This window comes from Protopterus annectens, chromosome 8.part0 (genome assembly GCF_019279795.1).
Source record: "Protopterus annectens isolate FY-2018-M chromosome 8.part0, PAN1.0, whole genome shotgun sequence".
NCBI classification, from domain to species: Eukaryota; Metazoa; Chordata; order Ceratodontiformes; family Protopteridae; genus Protopterus; species Protopterus annectens.
This window is the reverse complement of record NC_056741.1, coordinates 1,346,746,462-1,346,766,646: the sequence shown is the minus strand read 5'-3', so window position 1 is coordinate 1,346,766,646 and position 20,185 is coordinate 1,346,746,462. Positions and strand designations below refer to the sequence as shown.

The following is a 20,185-nucleotide window of genomic DNA, read 5'->3' as shown; positions in this document are numbered from 1 at the left end:
GGCAATTGAGTCAGCAGCAAGTTTGAGGAATGTAAGAGATAGATTGTCAGTGGAAGGAGAGCAGGGTTTTAGCTTGAGTAGTAGAGATTTGATGTAATTAATGGGAACTGGCTCAAAAGAAAACACAGTTGTGTTAGTTGGACTTGGAGAGGTGGGTGTTGAAGTAGAGTTTGGCTTAGAGGTTACCAGATTTTGGATGGAAGAGATAAAGTGTTTATTCAGGAGGGTATCTGTTTCCTGAGAGGAAGAGTTAGGGTATGGGGAGGGATTACAGGGCTTTCCAGGATAGAGGATATTGTTGAGAGTTGACCAAAATATTCGAGGACTGGATTTGTTGTTAAGCTGAGCAGAGCTATAGTATAACTTTTTGTCATTAGTTGTATGTTTTTTTGCAAGGTTCCTCAGTTGCCTGTATTTTTGAAGAGAAGGTGGTTGTTTAGTTTTAGTCCAGGTTTTCCAAGCATGATCTCTGTTTCATAAGGGACCTAGTCTCTTTAGAGAGCCAGGGAGCATGGTTTGATTTTACTCTGATCTTCCTAGAGGGAGCCAAGGAGTTTAGAGTATTCATGAAGATGCTATTGAAAGTGCTTACAGCATCGTTTAGGGGGAAGTGTTTTAGGAAGGACCAATCTATGTTGTGGAGAATGGAGTTAAATTGGGATGAATTGAAAGTCGATAGTTTTCGACAGTCTTTGATAAGGTGGGGTTTAGGAATATGGGAGTAGTGTCTTAAGATGGTGGTAGGGAGATGATCACTGAGGGAGTCAGGTAAGGTTGTGGGATTGTGGTATTGGTGGGGGGATTGGTAAGGATCCAGTCTATGATGGAGCTGGAAGTGGAATTTTTATGGAAGCGAGTGGGAGATGTTATAAGTTGGTGGAAACCGTGTAGGTGGATACTGAGTTGAGGGGAGTCAGTTGTGAGTTTGGACCAATCAATGTTGACATCACCAAGGATAAGTGTCTCATATGGTATGTTGTGGGAGAACCAGGATAGGATGTTTTCAAGAATGGGCAGATTGTTACCAGGAGGAAGGTATATAGAGGCAACTTCAAGTTTTTTATGTGGGGATTCAGATGGCAGTTAAGGATGATGATTTCAGCTGGGAGGAAGTCAGGAATTGGGAAGGGTATGGTGAGAGGTTAAGAATGTTTGAGTAGAGGATGGCCACACCACCACCTTTTTTTACAGGTCTATCAGATCGGAAGATATTATAACCTGGTGGGAGTATTTCACTATTTGAGATTTGTGGCTTGTTCCAGGTTTCAGATAGGGAGAGGATGTGAGGGGGTATTGAGAGCTATCCATGAGTGCAGCTCAGTGACTTTATTTGCTAGACTCTGAATATTCAATGAGTAAATAGTGAAGTATTTGGATGGAGATGACTGTTGTGACTGAGGTTGGTGACTATTAGAGGAGTAAGATGGGGCAGTGTAGAGGTAGTTTTGGGGAGAGAAGAGGGGACAGGGTTGGGATGGATATCTCCAGAACAAAGTAGGTTTTTAGTGAGGAGAGAGTGTAGTAATTGCTAGATGGAGTTCGTATAGTTTTGACTTAGCTTTGTGGGAAGGTTTAAAAACCTGTATTATGGATAGCTTATATAGACTTGAGGTAGAGGTAGTAAAGAGATTAGGGGAGATAGTAAAAGATGAAGTAGTTGGATATATGTTGTATGAGTCAGAAGTTGGTGAACATAGGAGTGGGTCAGAGAGATTGGAGTGGTAAGAGGTGGAGATAGAGAGAATAAAGAGTAGTGTAGAAGATATTAGAAAATAATACATGTTGGAATAAAATATGGTCAGATAGAGAAGGTAGAGAGACAGTGGTACAGAGGAAGTGGTGTTGACAAGATTGACAGATTAGTGAGGTGGTTTTGGCAATAGGCAGGAAGTGGAATTGTAGTGGCTAGTGGGACAAGAAGGGGAGGGATAGTTAGGTATAAAGGTAATTGTAATGGGGTGGGTGAGAATGGGGGTAGGGTATTGGAGTGAAGTGAGCCCAAGCGTAGTGAGGGCGAACGGAGCGGGACTAGCACCCTGGTCAAGATGAAGTCATAGAAACAATCAGAAAAAGATAGTGAAAAACTAGCTTGAGAGACAAGGATATAACGTTTCTAAAGGTATAGTCACCAGAAATAAAATAAAAAGAAATAAAATATGAGCAGAAATAAGCTTACAAAAGGACACTGGCCTCAAGCTACACAAGTAGATTTACTTGAAGCAAACCCAGTGCTGTATGGTTAAAATAAGCTTCAATAGAGAGGGGCTTTGGAGGTGGACAGAGAGGTATTACTAGCAGCTAAATGCAGGGCAAAACATAAAAAAACATTAATATGTAAGAGTCTGAAGACAGTAAAATAGGGCAGGTGCACTAGGAAAGACAATTATGAGTGAGGGTAGAAATGAATTCAGGGAAGGGTAAAGTGCAGAACAGGAGAATATACACAGAAACAGTATGAGGATAACGGGTAACCAAAGAGAAAGGATAGGAGCTGCTGGCGTCTGCTTTTCATGGTGACTAGCAAAAAAAAAAAAACACTGTAAATTCTTGTGCTTATAAAGTCTAGCATTAATTAAAAGATTAGCTTATGTAGTAGTTATTTACTGGGACACATACTTCAGTGGTATTATTTTAAGCTTAAAATGGTGGCTTCCGGACAGATAGTTCACTGAAAGATATCCCAATGAAAATGCAATAATCTCTTAAATTCAAGACCAAATTAAGAAAGCTTGTTGTAGAAGAAATCAAGCATAACCGGCTACAGTTACAAATAACTAAAGAAAGCCTAACTCGGCTATACGGGATAGGGAGGAAAACCTAAAGAGGCACCAACAAGGCCTAACTCCAGAAACGAGAACACAAAGTCTTTTGTTTTTTGCAATGAACTAGCACAATAGCATAAAGGAGGACAGCCTATCCTAGCTGAATGCACTCAGTTCTTTATCCAGAAAAAAAAACTACCAAAAACTACAAAACAAACACACTTATCTGAAAAAATACGGCCTGAGCTGTAGAAGACACACGATTTGTTGCAGTGGTAAACTAGATCTGGGGAAGGTAGCGGTGCATTATGGGATAGGGTTTCAGCCTTGAGCTGTTAGAGACCTCGAGCTTTGCAATTTGGCCGACACTGAGCCGAGGATCGGCTTCGAACCCATCAGTAAGAATGAAGGCGAGATTGAACAACTTCACATCATTAATACTGACTGCATAATACAAATGGTAGAGAACAAAATCTGAAGATTTATCCTGCTGGATGATCCATCACTCCACCACAGCAAACTACTTGAAAATATGAAGAGGTTTCAGTTCCTAACTGGTCTATTCTGTGTCTAAGCAAGCTCATTTTCAAGGTTTTAAAGCAGGGCTACTACTACCAACCCCCTGGCCAATGGTGAAAATGCCATTCCAAGAAAACGAACGCAATCTCAGATATTAGATGAAATGCAAGTGTGGACAAGGTATACACTTTCTTACCAAACCTGCCAGGAAACCTAGTTAGTTATTTGGTATGCAGAGATGCCTGCTGCAATGTTAAATACTTGGGATGCAGCAACAGAAATCACTGTCTGATACCTCTGGGTTCCAGTACAGATATCAGAATTTTCCAAAATATGTACATATTTGCTGCTCAGGAAATCTTCTGAAAGCTACAGGATGGATTCACACTACAAAAACATTTTGAGGTCAAAGGGCTAGCATAGCCCCTTCTATATCGAACATCTGTCTGATATAAACCATGGAGGAGCTATATTAACATGACCATCTGAAGAACGCTATGGTAGTCAGTCCAGAAGTTGGATGTCAGGCCTTCCTAAAAATGCTTACTATAAGGAATGTTACTGCAGTGGAGATCCCTACACTGAAATCCAGTGTTCTTCATAATGAGCCTCGACAGAGGTACCATCAATATATACAGGGCATGTATGGGGGGGGAGCTGCCTTGCATTGGTTCAGTGCAGGTATCTTAGGTGCAGAGAACTTCCTTGTTGACTGCTAAAGCTTCTTACTCCTCTCCCCAATAGCCTTTGCCAAAGACCTTTTGTTTAACCTGACTGACCCTTTTGGGATTGCTGAATTTGAAAACTGCACTAACATTTGCAGTATTTTTGCCTTTTCTTCTAATCTCTTGAATACTACTACTGCAGGAGACTTAAAAAAAAGAACATTTTTCAAAGGGAGAATTTAAGATTTGGTCTTTGACAACCTCAGGCAAGGGGTGAATTCTGAGCTATACATATCCTCTTAAAGCTGTCACAGTACAAGCAGCTTTAGCAGATGTACTGCTTACACACATTATGGAGTGCCTGAATATGTTTCAGAGTACACTCCACAAGGGATTCTACCATTGCCTCCACTTGCCTCAGAATGTCCTCTTGATTTTGCAAGAAATGGAGTCTAACATTTAATGGCCCTGATACAGATTGTGGCAGAAGTATACACTTTCTTGCCAAAATGGTTTAATTCACTACTTGCTTTGGTCTGGCAGTCTGCTATTGGTGAGCATCAGCTGCTAATCTCTTCTCAAACCCAACAAAGTGGCAACCACGTCAGTTACACAATTCTTATATATTGAGCCTTCTACTCCACTCAGTATTTGTCAGGTTTCTTAGGTGCAGGAGACAGGGTTCATCTTCCAGGCTCCTGCTTATCGTACCAAGGGTACCAGAACTTGCCATTTTTTAGTATGAATGGTTAGGTTTAAAAGGCCCCAGTGATCATTAGCCTAGTATACTCCTATAAACCTATGAGAACTTAGCTCCAGGGATAATTTCCGAAAGCATCCCAAAAACTCCTGGCAAACGAGGAGGTATGGTAGCAGGCACAGACAGCTCAATGTTCAACAGATCAATATACCTCTTTTGGAGTCCAATAGTTCTGTGAATCCCCATCTGAAACTGTTGAGGGTCTCTGAGGAGGAGACGGAGTCGCTTAACAGAGATGCAACATGATTAGTATGGTACCACAGGAGAGAGCACGTCTATGAAGCATAAGCCATTTCATCAGCTTTAAATTAAAATAAAATTAGCTAGTTCATAACTAAAGCCCTTCATCTAGAGCACCCAAATGGTTGCCTATGAAAATAGGCAGCAGAACTTCCTCCTAGGGTAACTAATGTTTAGATTCTTTCAATAGGACACTTATTTTGCTATTGCCACAAGACTGTTTACAAGCTCTCTCTGTTGTAACATCTGAAGTAAATCCAACAAAGTTTCAAGTCCAGTGCACACACCACAACTGCTCTGTACTTGCTCACACACTAGAAGGCATTCTCAAGTCTGACAAATCAGCTTCAAGTGCTTGAGCCCAATCACTGTACAAAAATTACCGCCAGAGATAAGTAGTAAAATGTTAAACAAGTATAAGCAAGATTTGGCAGGTGCAATTTTAAATTACTTTTATAACCAGCCATGGTAGGAATGCCACAAAACTAACCAGGTTAGACAAACAGCTTGGTAACTAAATGTGTTTTAAGGTGGAATGACAAAAAGGTTGAGGGAGCTGGAATGCAGAGTATTGTAAAGGTTCATATCCCACATAGGACAGCCTGCAGATAAGATGGACCAAGGCAGTGAAGAAAAAGGTATACTAAACTAAGAATTTTGTTAAGTAATGCGATGTTTAATTGAGAGCCAGTGTAAATTCTGAAGAGTAGGTGTAATGTGGCAATGGCCTGGAGCTCCAGCATGCGACTGAGTGGCAGAACTTTGCACAAGTCGAAATCATGCAAAATGACAGTCAGGGACACCAACAAGCAAGTACTGTAGTAGTCCAGATAAGAAGATAATTAGGGAGCGAAAGTATTGTAGGAAAGCAACCAGGAGTAGTTGCTTGATTCAGGTGATGTTATCGAGAAAGAAAAGATGATTTGATGACAGCTAAAATGCAGCCCTTGTGTGTCAGCCTGTCATCAAAAATCACCCCAAGACCGCATACCTTTGACACAAATCTAAGTTTGTTACCACAATACTACTACATATCAAGTAACACGACAGGAAGGAAGGAGTTTCACAGGGTAGCATGAATTACCACTGTTACTATTTGGAATTTTTGAGTTTCAGCCTATCACTGACTATCCAGTCAAGGATAAGTTCTAGATTGCAAAAAAAGGACGCAAGGGCAGACATAGAGCCCTGAGGGAATGAGAGGCACAGCTATGTATCATCAGTATAGCAATGACATTGTAATACTCTCAAATGGATAACATTTCCAAGAGGCAATTATGTAGGTGGCAAAAAGTAGTGGATCAAGAATAGAGCCTTATGGAACCCCACAATACAGAGTGTAAGCAAAGGGGGAATTCACCCATAAAACTACACTCTGAGAATGCCCCGATAAAGAGGAGGCAAGTCAATCCAACAGCGTTCCAGGGAGGGCACATTAATGATGCAAACACTCCAGAAGAAGCATATGGTCCACCAAGTCAAATGCTGATAAGATCAAGAACCACCAAAACAGAATGATAACGCTGCTCTCTCAAAAATGAGTTTGTTAAAAACTCTGGTAAAAGCTGTCTAAGTGCTGTGCCTAGCCCTAAACTCAGACTAGAATGGATTGAAAATGGCCTAACGGTGCAAAAATCACTCAAGTATTTTACCCAAGAATAGGAGATTCAAGATAGGAAGATAATTGTTGAGGTCATCAAACTCAAGACCAGTCTTTTTCAGGATTAGGGTCGCTGAGCCATCTTTCAAGAAAGACAGTAATACCCCAAGCCTAACAGAGATGGTGACAATCTCAAAAAAAAAAAAAAATAAATAAAGAAGTGGAATGATGGCCTCAAGAAATGCCAGTACATGCCAAGATGGAAAAGAAGATCAGAGAGCAAAGATTAGAAATTCTTCGATATCTAAACTGCAATTTAGTGTTAAAATTTTATTCACTGGCTCCAGGTCAGAAAGAAACACTATAAACAGACTATAAAATATATTTAGACAAGAAAGTTTCTCTATGTGGTGCTTGTATTTCCTGTACAAGCAGGCAAATCTATAGACTAACAGTGCTGAAGTGACAGAACAGTACTGAAATGTGAGGTAGAAAAAAAAAAAATCTGCAAATGGTTATGTCAATACCCCTACTTACATGGCAGTGGAAGGGAGGATGGCTGAAGCCTTATGGGAAAGCTCCAGCAAGAAGTCGGGGTAGATGCAGACAGGATATTCCACATATGATGAATGCAAGAGTAAACAGAATGATGAATATCTAAACTAGAGGTGTAGCTGACTATTTTTGCCACCCCCTCCCAAAAAAATAAAGTTTAACAGCAAAAAATTATACTCTCTGTAGCAAGGAGACGCTACAATTTCTGCCTCAGTGCTTGCAACATTCACTTCAATTCTTCAGTTATGAATGCAAATATAGAGATTCAAAAGCTTGTAATGCAATGAAGAAAGACTGGCTTTTGCTGACACCTTGTGCCCAGGGTTGACTGCCCCCTTCACCCCACCCTAGCTACGCTACTGCCAGTAACAAAAGTCTCTTATCCAGAAGATCTGAAAAAGTAGTGGAAGATAATCAGTACAGGGAGCTTGCAATATTGTCAGTAGAAGAAATGCATGCAGGCCTCCTGCGCTGCTATGTGATTTGACCCCCTCCCCACTCTCTCAGCATCTGTTTTTAACTCGTGCTTCCTCTTCTGCTTCAACTGTTCCACCTTACATAAATAAACCACTATTTATCTGAGTCATTCCTGCTGTACCAGAGTACAAAAAGGATGGAAAAGTTTACATAAATAAACCACTATTTATCTGAGTCATTCCTGCTGTACTAGAGTACAAAAAGGATGGAAAAGTTGCTTCACAGTACCCTTAAAAATTTCCTGGGAGAAAGAACAAATTGGTTCACCGTGTTCACAGAAGCATTTAACAACTGACGTTTTCTGATAGCAGTTGAATCCTGAACTACATACATGTCCTAGTCCCTGTCATTTGTGGCAGCAGCAGTTTTGGCAAATTCTACTGAATGATGTATCTAACTAACTGAAACCATACCAAATGTAGGGGTACAATCGGAGCTAGTTAAGAGATTCTTGGAGAATCTCTTCTTCTCTGATCCATTAATTTCTCTTGCCACATCTTCAGTTTCTCTTAGTACACTCCCCTAGCACTGGAACATACAGATCTGTTAACTGACAGTCCTGGTCCCTGAAGCAGCAGACAAGGAAACTTTCTTGTCAAATTTATCAAGCATTCTACCTTCCCAGCTATTAAGGGAGAGTTGCTGGGCCAAGCACCAACGTTAATATCTTTCCACTATCTATTAACAGTTCTGCAAGGCATGCTGCATTTAATTAATTACCTTTAATAATGACACTTCACGTTTTCTGGACTCTAGAGAAACAGCTCAGACTTCAAAGATGCAAGGGAATGTGAATCTGATTTCAAAGGAGCTTTATCAAAAGTATTTTCAAATGTGCATACCATCAGAAACATTGTTAAAGATTTCAGTTGTTCCACATGTAGGAGCACCAAATATCTTTCTGTCTCTGTAATAATTATTTGAGCCCAGAGGAGATATCCTTGGAGGAAACTCTGAAGACATTGTGTTGTCATCATAACCAAAACAACAGCAGACAAAGACAAATCTTCCTCTCCAAGGTTCTATTTCAATGACACAAATGGAGAAAGTTAATTTTTCTTCTTTCCTGGGAGTGATACCTAAAGCAAGAGATTGATGTTACACTAGCAGTGGCACTACCTTTTTTTGCAGACTACCATGTACTCATTAGCAAATGTTGTAGGAACAAAAAAAAGAAGGTATGATTGACCATAACATTCCATCTGTGTTGTCAATTTTCATCTACGCTTGATTTGTGGGTCTACGGTTCCAATCCTTGTAACCGATCTGGCCATTAAATAGCTCACGTCAGCCAAAAAATATCTCTAGCTACAAGTCTATCCACAATGCCCCTCTCTACATTATCTCGCATCGAGTTTGCAGGCTTACAGAAGAAAATACCCTAGCTCAAGTCAGAACCCATGTCCAAGGTGTATCCTAACAAGGAAAAAACCAGGACAGCATGTCGTTCCACCAGAACTCTATAGGAACCAAAAACAAACAAAAAAGTACCTTTAAAGGAAGCCTGACTCAACAAACAAAAGAAAAAGTAGAAAGCGGCTTCCACCAAAACGAGGGGATAAAATTCTTCTTTATTAAAATGTAAATCGTAAAGGCATACGAAGTGGTCTCAGGCCAAAACCAGAAAAAATGGATAAGCACTTTGTGTATAACCTTCATCAGATCCTTAGTTTTTGGTTCCCTGAGTTACTTACATTTAAAAACATCCAAACACTTCAGTTAAGTAATTGACACACCCCTTTGTCTTGCATCCCAATGTGGAACCATGCAGGCCAATAGCAATGCCCATACTGAACACACACTTCTTTTAAGCCAATCGGAATGCCACTAATAATTCCTATTAAGACTATGCTCTTTTAGTATCGGTTTCAATGGTACAATATGGTTCAACCCTGGTGGAAAACTGGCTCTTAAGTTCATAATCCACCTCTTTTCTTCTTTTTCCATTCTATTAAAAAGATCTCCTCTGCGGACTCCATTTACTTGGGAAATCACCATGAAAGTAAACGTGTGCCCATTATACTCCCGTACGTGTCCATACAAAGCATTAGTATCTATTTTATGTTTTATATTCAGCTGGTGCTTCAGAATGCGCTCTTTAAACTTTCTATTCGTCTTGCCTACAAAGTAGGCTTGACAAGAGTCACACAGAGCCACATAAATCACATTTTTACTGTAGCAATTAGCAGAACCATGGTATCTATAGACTTTGTGTGTATTAGGATGTTCAAAACTATTTGTGGTGCTGATGAAATTACATGCCTTACAGAAACCGCATCTTCGTGTACTTATCACTTTATTCTCTCTTCTTGTATTTATATCCAGTTGTCCACCATAATTACACAGCAGACTTTTTAGATTCTTTTTATTCTGAAACGAAAAATGGGGATAATCCCCTACAATATTCTTGATCTTGTTATCTGCTGTAAAAACAAGCCAATATTTCCTAATGTTGTTGCAAATATCAGAACATTCAGTACTGAATGTAAGCATACATTTAAGGATGATGTTGTTATTCCTGTTAGTACAATTGGCCGTGTGTGTTTTCTTGGAGTACAAAGGCATTCCTTTTTGTTGGCGTAAGGTCAAGGCTTTTTCGGGGTCCATGTTTATTCTTCCTTTACTGTAGCCCCTCGCTGTAAAGTTTTGTTTTAGTTTAGTTTGTTCAACCATGAAAGTATCATTTGTACATAATCTAGACACCCGAACAACTTGATTCTCCACTATATTTTTATAGATATTGTCTTGGATGCATGCTTGAATAGTGCAACATATGGTTCTTCCACACTGGTTTCCTATACAGAGTTGTTTCAATACCCAAGTAAATGATGGAGTCCACAGAGATCATCTTTTTAATAGAACGGAAAAAGAAGAAATGAGGTGGATTATGAACCTCAGAGTCCCCAGGTACCTTAGATCCTGGGTGGCCCTAGAGAAGAACATTCCTGAGAACCATAGAACCAAATGAAGCTCTCCCCCTGGAAACCATATCCAACTTGTAATGAGTAATGAAAGCATGTGGAGTACCCCATGTTGCAGCTGGCAAATTTCTGAAATGGAAGATTTGTAATGAAAAACAGCTGAAGTCGCCATAGATCTGGTAGAATGTGCCTAAACCGGCACAGGGAGTCTCAGATTCTTTTTCATGTAAATAAAGAAAATGCAATTCCTTAACCATCTTGATAGAGTAACCTTGGAAACAGATTTGCCCAAGGTTGCACTCGTAAAGGACACACATAACTGTTCTGATTGTCTAAAATGGCTAGTTCTGACCTGTTAAAAACGCAACTGCCTGTGCACGTCCAGAAGGGTCAAGCAGTATTCACCTTTATTAGAAAATTTTGGGAAGAATACAGGCAAATCTACAGCTTGATCGATATTAGTCTCTGAAATCACTTTAGGAATAAAGGACAGGTTTGTTCTGAGATACACACCGTCTTTATGGAAAACTAGATAAGGAGTTTTAGAACATAAAGTCTGTAATTCGGAGACTCGTCTCTGTGACAGCAACAAGCAACGTTTTTCAAGAAAGAAATTTTAGGTCACAAGTAACTGTAGGTTCAAACGGAAGAAATGTAAGACACTGCAAAACTATAGTCAAGTCCCATGGTGGTAGAGGATCCCTGAATGGAGGCTTTAGATGAAAGATGCCCTTAGGAAAACCTTACAATGCCTGTGGGAGATAAGGGCTGATCACTGAAACTGTTATGTAAATTTGAAATAGCTGCTAAGATAACCTTAACAGTGAAAGCAGAAGCTCCTTTACCAAAGATGGTAGCTAGAAAATCAAACTTTTTCTACTGGCTCTGAAAAAGGAGCCAGAACATTTTCAGAAGCCCAGATAGAAAATCTCTTCCATTTACTACAGTAGGGATTCCTGGTGGATGGTTTATGGGATGGCAACAAAATGTTTCGTACAAGAGATGGGATATCAACACACCCGATGACTAATGGAACTGGAGAAACCAAGCAGTCAGCTTGAGGGTCTGTAGAGCGGGATCCAATAGTCCCCATTGATGGGACAGAAGATCCAAAACTAGGTCCAGAATCTAAGGACGGCAATATAGATGAGGCCAAAGGAAGGGAAAACCTATTTGTTGAGGCCAGTAAGGTGCACTGAGGATTACATTGCTTCTCAAACAAGCAGCTTTCTTGAGGAAAGGAGGGATCAGAGGGAAAAGGCATGAGAGACCAGGGGACCAATTGAGGAGAAGAGTGTCTCTGGGGGACTCGCCCCTGATGGGGAATTATGGCCAAGTAGCTTCTGCACTTGTTGTTCAGGGGTGAAGTAACCTGGTAGCATCAAGGCTGGCCCCAGTGAAGAAAGCTCTTCATTCGCCACTCTGGAGTTTAGAGACCACTCGTGAGGCATGAGGATACACCTGCTCAGTTTGTCTGCAATCACCACTGAACTCCCTGGGATGTGCGTTACCAGAAGGCGGTTGGAAGTTTATGGCCCTCTCCAACACTCAAAGGGCTTCTCGAGACATGCAGGTAGGACATGGTCCCCCCTCCCCCACCATTTGTTGATGTACCAGACCACGGACATGCTGTCCGATTGCACAGCTATCGTCCCTAAAAGTAAGGCAGAATGAAATGCTTGCAACGCTAGAAGCACTGCCCTGAGCAGCAGAACACTGATGTGCAGATTGGCCTCAGAGGGGGACCAAGTGCCTTGGACTGTCTTCCCCAGATAATGCCCCTCCCACCTCATCTTGGAAGCATCCATGGTCACTATGGCCTTGGGCTAAGGGAGGACAAAGGAAAGGCCTAGAAGAATCTCCTTGGACTGCATCCACCAGGATAGGTCATTTTTGCATCGTCTGGATAAAAAAACTAGGTGACTTGTGGGGTGGGTTAGAATGGACCATTGATTCGCAAGCAAACACTGAAGAAGTCATGTGAAATCTTGCCAGTGGGACCAATGTGATTGTTGCTGCCATAGAGCACAATGCTTGCAGAATTTGCTGAGCCAGTATTTTACTTGAATAAAGAACAGGGTGAACCTGCAAGTGTATTTTCTGCAACCTGTGGAGTGGAAGAGATGCCACACAAGACAGAGTGTTGAGAAGACCTCTGATGAATTCCATATCTTCAGAAGGGGTTAGTTGAGACTTCGCAAGACTGACCGTGATAACCAACTGTTGATATAGCTCCAGAATGAAGTCCTTTGTTTACAGAAATAGATGCCTGGTGGAAGCGGTAAGGAGCCAGTTGTCTAGGTAAGCAAACACCCAGAATCCATGCAGCCTCAAATGTGCTGCGATCGCTGCCACGCATTTGGTGAACACCCTGGGGGCTGTGGTGAGACCAAAGGGCAGTACTTTGAACTGATAATGACTGGCTCCCAGCTGGATGTGGAGAAACTCTGAGTGTTTGTCCATCTTTATGTGGTAATACGTATCTTGAAAATCGATAACAGCACATCGAATCATTTTCCTCTAAGAAGGAAGAATTGACTGAACCATGAACAATCTGGAGTTTTGACTGTTGGACAAATTTGTTTAGAATGATGAGATCCAAAATTGGTCTCCAGTCCCCTGCTTTCTTTGGCACTAAAAAGAACCTTGAGTAAAATCCGGATCCTAATTGGTCTGGTGGGACTTCTTGGTTGACTTTTTTTTCTAGCAACTTTTGTATTTCTAATGCTGCTTGATCCCTCTGACTGGGTGGAAAGTCAGGGAGTCTTGTTTGGGTTCTCGGGTAAAGAGTGAAGGGGACTGAATAACCTCTGGAAATAATCCTTAGCATCCAGGCATTGGTAGTTATGCGTCGCCAGGCGGTTGGGTGCAAGGAGAATCTTCCCCTTGACTGCCTCAAGAGGCAAGCAATCGGGCCCCATTTTCAGGAGAGCGGATAGGGTTGACTAGAGACTCCCAGGAACCCTGGTTCTGCGGACCACCCTTGCCTCTTGGATGGCGTCTTCCATTGTAACTCCCCCCTCTGCCCCGAGATGAGTCCATACATGTGTCCTGGAAAGGCTTCTTGAACCACATTTTGCCACTCCTTTGTATCCTGGAGTAGGATCGTTGAGGAGTGGAAAAACGTAAGACCACAGCAGACAGAGTCTTTCCAACCTTTTCACACCTAGACAGAGTTTCCTTAACTTTGGGCCCAAGCAATGAGGATCCGTCACAGGAAGCATTGACAAAGGAAGACTTGAATGGTTCCACAAACTCATACAGGCTCATTCAAGCGTGTGGTCGAATAGCAACACCTGAATCTGATCATCTGGTTGCCCCTTTGACTGTATGTGCAATAAGCCTCATGGACGAGTTTAAAATAGACTCTAGCTAACTGGGAGACCACCTTCTCTTGAACTCCCTCAGTCATGCTCCCATCAGGGTATCCGACAACTCCTTGACCAGATCCCTCTGAAATCTAGTAGTGTGTGCCAGAAAGTTCAAGAACCTGATGGAAAAGGTTGATAATGCACAGACCCGTTTCCCAAATCTGTCCATCATCCTGGACTCTCAGTTATGGGGATGAGCAGTAGAACTTTCCTCGGCTAGTTCTTTCTTGGTGGCAGCAGATACCACCATGGCATCAACTACCAAGCACTTTGCCCAATGTGGATGGTTCTCAGGAGCAGAAAGTATTCTGTCAGGTCTCCGGGGGACAGAGTCTACAGAATCAGGAGCTTTCAAAGTCTGCTGAGCGATCAATTCAATTAGATCGTTAGCAGGCGGGATCACCCCAGGAGGTAGACAGGCAAGCACCAAAAGTCTGCAAACACACGGATTCCGCAGAGGAAGGGTCTTTGGGCTTCCAATCATCCCTCTGTTGTAGGATGTCAAGAATGTCGCCGAAGGAGACTTCTTCCAGGGCAGACCGTGTGGAACCCTCCCCTTCATCGAAATCCATGTCCTCCGTGACTGCTTCCTCTTACACAATCTTTTCCGAGGTGGCTCTTCAGTGGGAGCATCTGAAGAGGACTCTTCCTTTAGCAGTTATGTCTTGCGACCTTGGAGCTCGCTGTCCAGTGGTAGAGGTTGGTGGTAGAACCGCTAAACCTGGGGTCAACGGGTAAGACTATGGTAACAAAGAAGCCACCTGAGATGAGGCAGTGGCCAAGGCTCTTTCCGTGGCTTAAAAACAAACAGGACCCCCTGAGAAGGGATGGGAGCCTGGAACAAACACAGAAACTCGGAACCGGGGTCACACCCTGCCCCGAGACCCCCACCTGACAAACCGGAGCCAAGGTCGGGTCCTCAGTTGGTGCAGCCCGAAGAGACAAGGCCGCATCCAAAGAAATAAAATTGGAGCCAACTTGAACCTCTCAGGCCAACGGCGAAGACAAAGTCCCGAAAGCACTGAAGGCGTCAAAGCTGAACCCAGCGAAGACGCAAAAGTGATCGATGCCGAAGTTATTGGAACCTGTGAAGTTGACAGCTTTAAAGCCTGTGAAGAGGATAGGAGAGGAGAGTAAGAACAGTTGTGGAAGAGAAATACCCTGCACCCAAAGAGAGAGAGAGGGCTGAGAAGGTGAAGGAAGACCACTGGCTGACAGAATCTGATCCACCAGACCAACTATATCAACCTCTGAGAGACTTCTGGTGGAGCAAACAGACAATCCAGAAGGAGACTTGGGTCTTCCTAGAAAGGGGCTAGGGAGTTGTCCAATGGAGGGATCAAAGGAGGGGGAATAAGTGGCCCTGGACTAAGTAGAACTGTCCATCTTTGGCACAGTCTGCAGAGCAGTGTGATATTTTGGCGCCGGCATGGTAGCAGTAACAGTCTGTGCCAGTGTCAGAACCATAGTCAAAGTGGGAATGGAAGGAGTCGTAATTTGAGAGGATGTCACAGTCTGTGTCAGTGGCACAGGTAACGTAACAGTGCCAAAGATTGTCTGTTCCGAATGTTTCAGAACCTGCAGATGCATGCTTGTGCTTTTTAACAGCCAGTGCCAAAGGTGATGCCGGCACTGAATGGGTAGCTTTGGAACCACAGGCCAGAGGAGACTAGTCTGTCCTGGACAAGGCTTCTTCAAAAGGGGCTTTAAGAAGCCCTTTGAGAATAAGGTTATTTCTATGTTCTACCAGGCCTCTGTTACTGAAACCCTGGCAGATTGTACAGTCAGTACTTATGTGGGACACCCCCAAACAATATACACAACAATCATGGCCATCTGAGTTTGGCATTTTCCTGCCGCACTCTTTACACTGTTTAAAGCCAGTAGCAGAGCTTTTAGGTTTTTCTGCCATCATCCTAAATAAAACACAGGAGAGGAAGAAAAGGACGAACAGAGAAAAAACAACAACCAGTCACACCACAAAAGAAAGCACTACCAGCAATGGCAGGAAAAGGATTACCTAACGGTAAAGTAGAGCAGAAGGGAACTACCAATAATGGTAGTGAAGATTACCAATGATAAAAGGAGAAAGGGAACACACACACAAACTAAGGGTAGACCAAAAAGACAAAGGGTTCTAAGAAGTTTAAAGATTAATACCAGTTATAGAAAAGAGACCAAAAAAATTTATACAAAGTTTTACTTAGCTACAACAGAGTAATCGGCTGACGCATCTTGCTTTAAGAAAAGCAAACGAAATTTTGTGGTAATGCAGAGAGGGGCATTATGGGTAGACTTGTAGCTCAAGAGATTTTTTTGGCTAATGCAAGCTATTTAATGGCCGGATTGGTTCTGAGGATCAGAACCATAGACCCATAAGTAAAGAACAGATGAAGACTGACATCAGACTGAATATTAGGGATATGGACACCTAATAATCAGGCATTAGTATGGCTGATGGTTTTGTGACTACATTCAGGGGTTTCAAAAGTGAGACCAAAGCTCCTTTCAGATTCAAATTTGTCAACTTTATCTGAATTGTACTGTACAGCATCTGGCTAAGAAAGAATGGTTATGGTGTGGCATATAAAATAGAGACCTGGTCTTCCTCAGAGGTGGCTGTCCTGCTAGCTGCCGCAAAAGGGGCTTATCAATGGTGGGGCCAAAATCAGATGACATGTGGGCCAGAGATGAACAAACCTTGACAGTATGCTTGAATTGGGCAGCTATCCAAGTATAGACAGATATGGACATCATCTCTGAAGGTGCACAAAGACTGGTGCAATGCATCTAAACACCCAGTGCAGAAGACAAACCAAAGAGCAGGTAATAAACCAATAACAGTAACCAGGAATGTGAAGTATTGTTTATGAGCTCTGTGAACAGGTATATGAAAGTCTGACATCCTTCACACTCAAGGGGACCTGTCGGCAACAAAGGGAGGACTGAAAACAAGATAAGCATCCTGAATTTTTTTCAATCCTACAAAAATGCTCTGGCTGCCAAAGTTTAGGATGGGTTTAGACGACTAAAAAAATAACTTTCCTTGTTATGATTCCACCTCCACGGTTTTGTTTCTGAGGAATAAGAGACCTATCCAGCCACACCTATGATGCTTTTACATACCCTTTGCTATATATGGACACACCAAATAGCTTAATGGTAAGTGACTAACGGTGAGAACAGCAACTCAGCTTATCAGACTGGTAACTTTTTTTTCAAAAACAATTATGCACAGTGGACCATGTCAACAGCTTCAGTGGACACACAGGGTGAGGAAGGGGTCAATTTATATAACAAAATTATCTTCCAATACATGACAACTTCTATCCTATCAAACCTGAGAAAAGACATTTTAAAGCAAAACATTTCAGTCTTGTACAAAAAGACAGGGCTACTTTATCTGCGGTCACTATGAAGACATTTTGCAACCTTTCAAACTAACAGAAACGGATAAAAATTATTATAGAAAACAGAGACATCAAAGATTTGCAATAAATGAAAATCATGATGGAACAAAAAACTCAACAGGACATTTTTTAATTGAAAACCAACTTGTCCCAATCACATTTAATGAGCAGCTATTAGATGAGAATATGAGAGCCCTAAAACTTAATGCCTAACCCATTAAAGGAAAATGGAGCCATTCTCAACCATCTTTCCTTCCACACTGGGGAACAGTATCCAGTAATAAAGCAAAAATAAAATAAATGCTGTTTGAGACTTCAGAATGCAATGCTTGTGTAATAACAAAGGTAAGCACAATCTTAAATGAATGACACAAGGATCACCGTCACAGGAACTAATTCAGAAGAAAAGCCAACATCCTTTCCAAAGTATTTATCTTGTCACAACTATGGACCTAAAATACGGAGTTCAATAACATTCAAAAAAAAGCTTAGCATCAGTACAAAAGTTATACATGACAGCATTTTTAGTTATATTAAACAAAACAAAAACTTGGAACACTATTCTAAAAATCAATGACTAATAAAGCGACAAGTACCAAAAATGAATATTTTTTTAATTCCTGAATTCAGCCAGTGCATTGTGAAAAACAAACCTCAAACTGAACATTACTCCCCATTGAGGTTAACAACTGCTTTTCCTTACCTGCAGAAGGAGGTGTGGGTGGAGGGCCTGGTACGGGGGAATCGGGGTCTCCAGGTCCTTTGGGTTGAGGTGCTGGAATAATCTTCTTCATCGGTGGGGGATGATAAGAGTAACTGTCCTTTTCTCGGTCCTGCCACTGAGCGTAATTATGGTCCAGTGATGGCGGCAGCACAGCATTAGGCAACAAACCACTGCTACAAACAGAAGAGACTCAGGCTTCAGTTTACATGACATGCAATACTGTTTATTAAAATGCCAACTTGGAAATGCACTGCAGCAAATTAACTTGTGGCTACAACGATCTTGGATCAGAGTGAACATGCAATTAGAAGTTATGTACTCACCATAACGTTCCATCTGAGTAGGTATCTTCATTTGTCTGCAACCTTTGGGATACGGATCCGATCTCGGATCCGAGCCGGCAACTTTTACCACAGCATAGATCCGAGCTCCTAGCTCCTCCCTTTACCCATAATCCCCTGCCAACCCTAACTGACCTCAGATCAAGTTTGCCCGATATAAGCAATGTAAAGGTGCCCCGGAAGGGGCTAATCCAGGACAGATCCTAAAGGTCAGGGGGAAGGAGGGGGGGATGGTTGCAGACAAATGAAGATACCTACTCAGATGGAACATTATGGTGAGTACATAACTTCTAAATCTGAAGTAGGAACTTCATTTGTCAGCAACCTTTGGGACAGAGTCCCCAGCTACCTAAATCCTAGGTGGCCTTTATGGAAGAACATTCCGGAGCACTGCAAAGCCAAAGGACACCCTACCTCTGGAGACAACATCCAGTTTGTAATGGCTGATAAAGGTATGAGACGAGGCCCAAGTGGCTGTGGAACAAATATCATCTAAGGGAACCCTAGATTTAAAAGCCGCCGAAGCAGCGACGGCCCTAGTAGAATGAGCTCGAACCCCTTGAGATGCAGGCCTTCCCGAACTCTGGTATGCTAAGAGGATACAATCAGCTATCCACCGTGACAGTGTAACTTTAGAAATTGACTTGCCTAAACTTGTTTTGGCAAAGGAGACAAACAACTGGTCAGATTGCCTATGACCAGCAGTTCGATGAGTATAAAAACGTAATTGTCTGTGCACATCCAAGGAATGCAGTTTATATTCTCCTTTGGTCTGGTAATGGGGAAAGAACACGGGAAGATTAATGGATTGATTAATATTAGCTTCTGAAGACACCTTAGGCAGAAAGGACGGATTGATCCTGAGGTAAACTCTATCTGGATGGAAGGATAAATAAGGCGGCTTAACACATAGAGCCTGAAGTTCAGAAACCCTTTTAGCTGAAGTAATGGCCACTAAGAAGGCCGTTTTCCAAGAGAGATATTTAAGATCAACCGTGGCCGCCGGCTCGAAAGGGGGGCTAGTCAAGGCTTGGAGAACCAAAGACAAATCCCATGGGGGTACTACCTCCCTGACTGGAGGACTGAGAAGGAAAGTACCCTTGAGGAAAGCTTTACAAAGCTTAGCAGTCATCAGAGGGCCTGATTCATGCCCTACATGATAATGCGAAATCGCTGCCAGTTGTACATTGACTGTGGAGCAGCTAGCCCCTTGATGAAAAAATAGAAGTTATGTTCTTACCATAACGTTCCATGTTAGTTGTCTTCTTCTCGCATTCTTTCTTGCTGGATGGGTTCGGAGCCGACCTCGGCTCCGACTCGGCCACTCTAAAAGCTCGAGAGTTGGCTCCACCGGCTCGAGGCTCCCCTTATATCCCACAATGCTAGGCGTGTATTACCTCAGATCTCGTTTGTAAGCTAGGCCCAGCTAATAATAAAACCAGAACTACTGGAAAGGAAGAATCCACCTCTATAAAAAAAGTAAAGAAGAAGGTGACCTGAAGCCTGATCCAGGAATATATGCACAGCAGAGCATATACCTATAGTAATAGAGGTGGTAGAAAGAGAGGTCACAATCAAACTCCTCTAGGTCTGTCCAGGCCAGGGGGAAGGAGGGTGGGACGCAAGAAAGAAGGCGAGAAGAAGACAACTAACATGGAACGTTATGGTAAGAACATAACTTCTATATGTTAAGTTGTCTATCTCGCCTTCATTCTTGCTGGATGGGACCGCGTCCCTAGCACCTTGTCCCGGGTGGCCTAACGGAACAGACTCTTGAGAACAGTGGCACCAAAGTTAGCTCTATGTCTAGAAGCTAAATCCAACTTATAATGTGAAATGA

The 20,185-nt window shown here is 42.3% G+C and overlaps 1 protein-coding gene across 5 annotated transcripts in view; it reads right to left on the bottom strand.

Annotated features, from left to right (window-relative positions):
• Positions 1-20,185, bottom strand: part of KMT2A (lysine methyltransferase 2A) — a 3,231,120-nt gene that overhangs the window by 1,287,148 nt on the left and 1,923,787 nt on the right. For 4 of the 5 annotated variants that reach the window (XM_044080894.1, XM_044080898.1, XM_044080896.1 and 1 more), the window contains exon 19: positions 17,984-18,177. In XM_044080894.1, coding sequence (XP_043936829.1) covers positions 17,984-18,177 — 194 coding nt within the window. The remainder of the gene's footprint in view (positions 1-17,983; positions 18,178-20,185) is intronic. The other variant, XM_044080897.1, reaches the window with a different exon arrangement.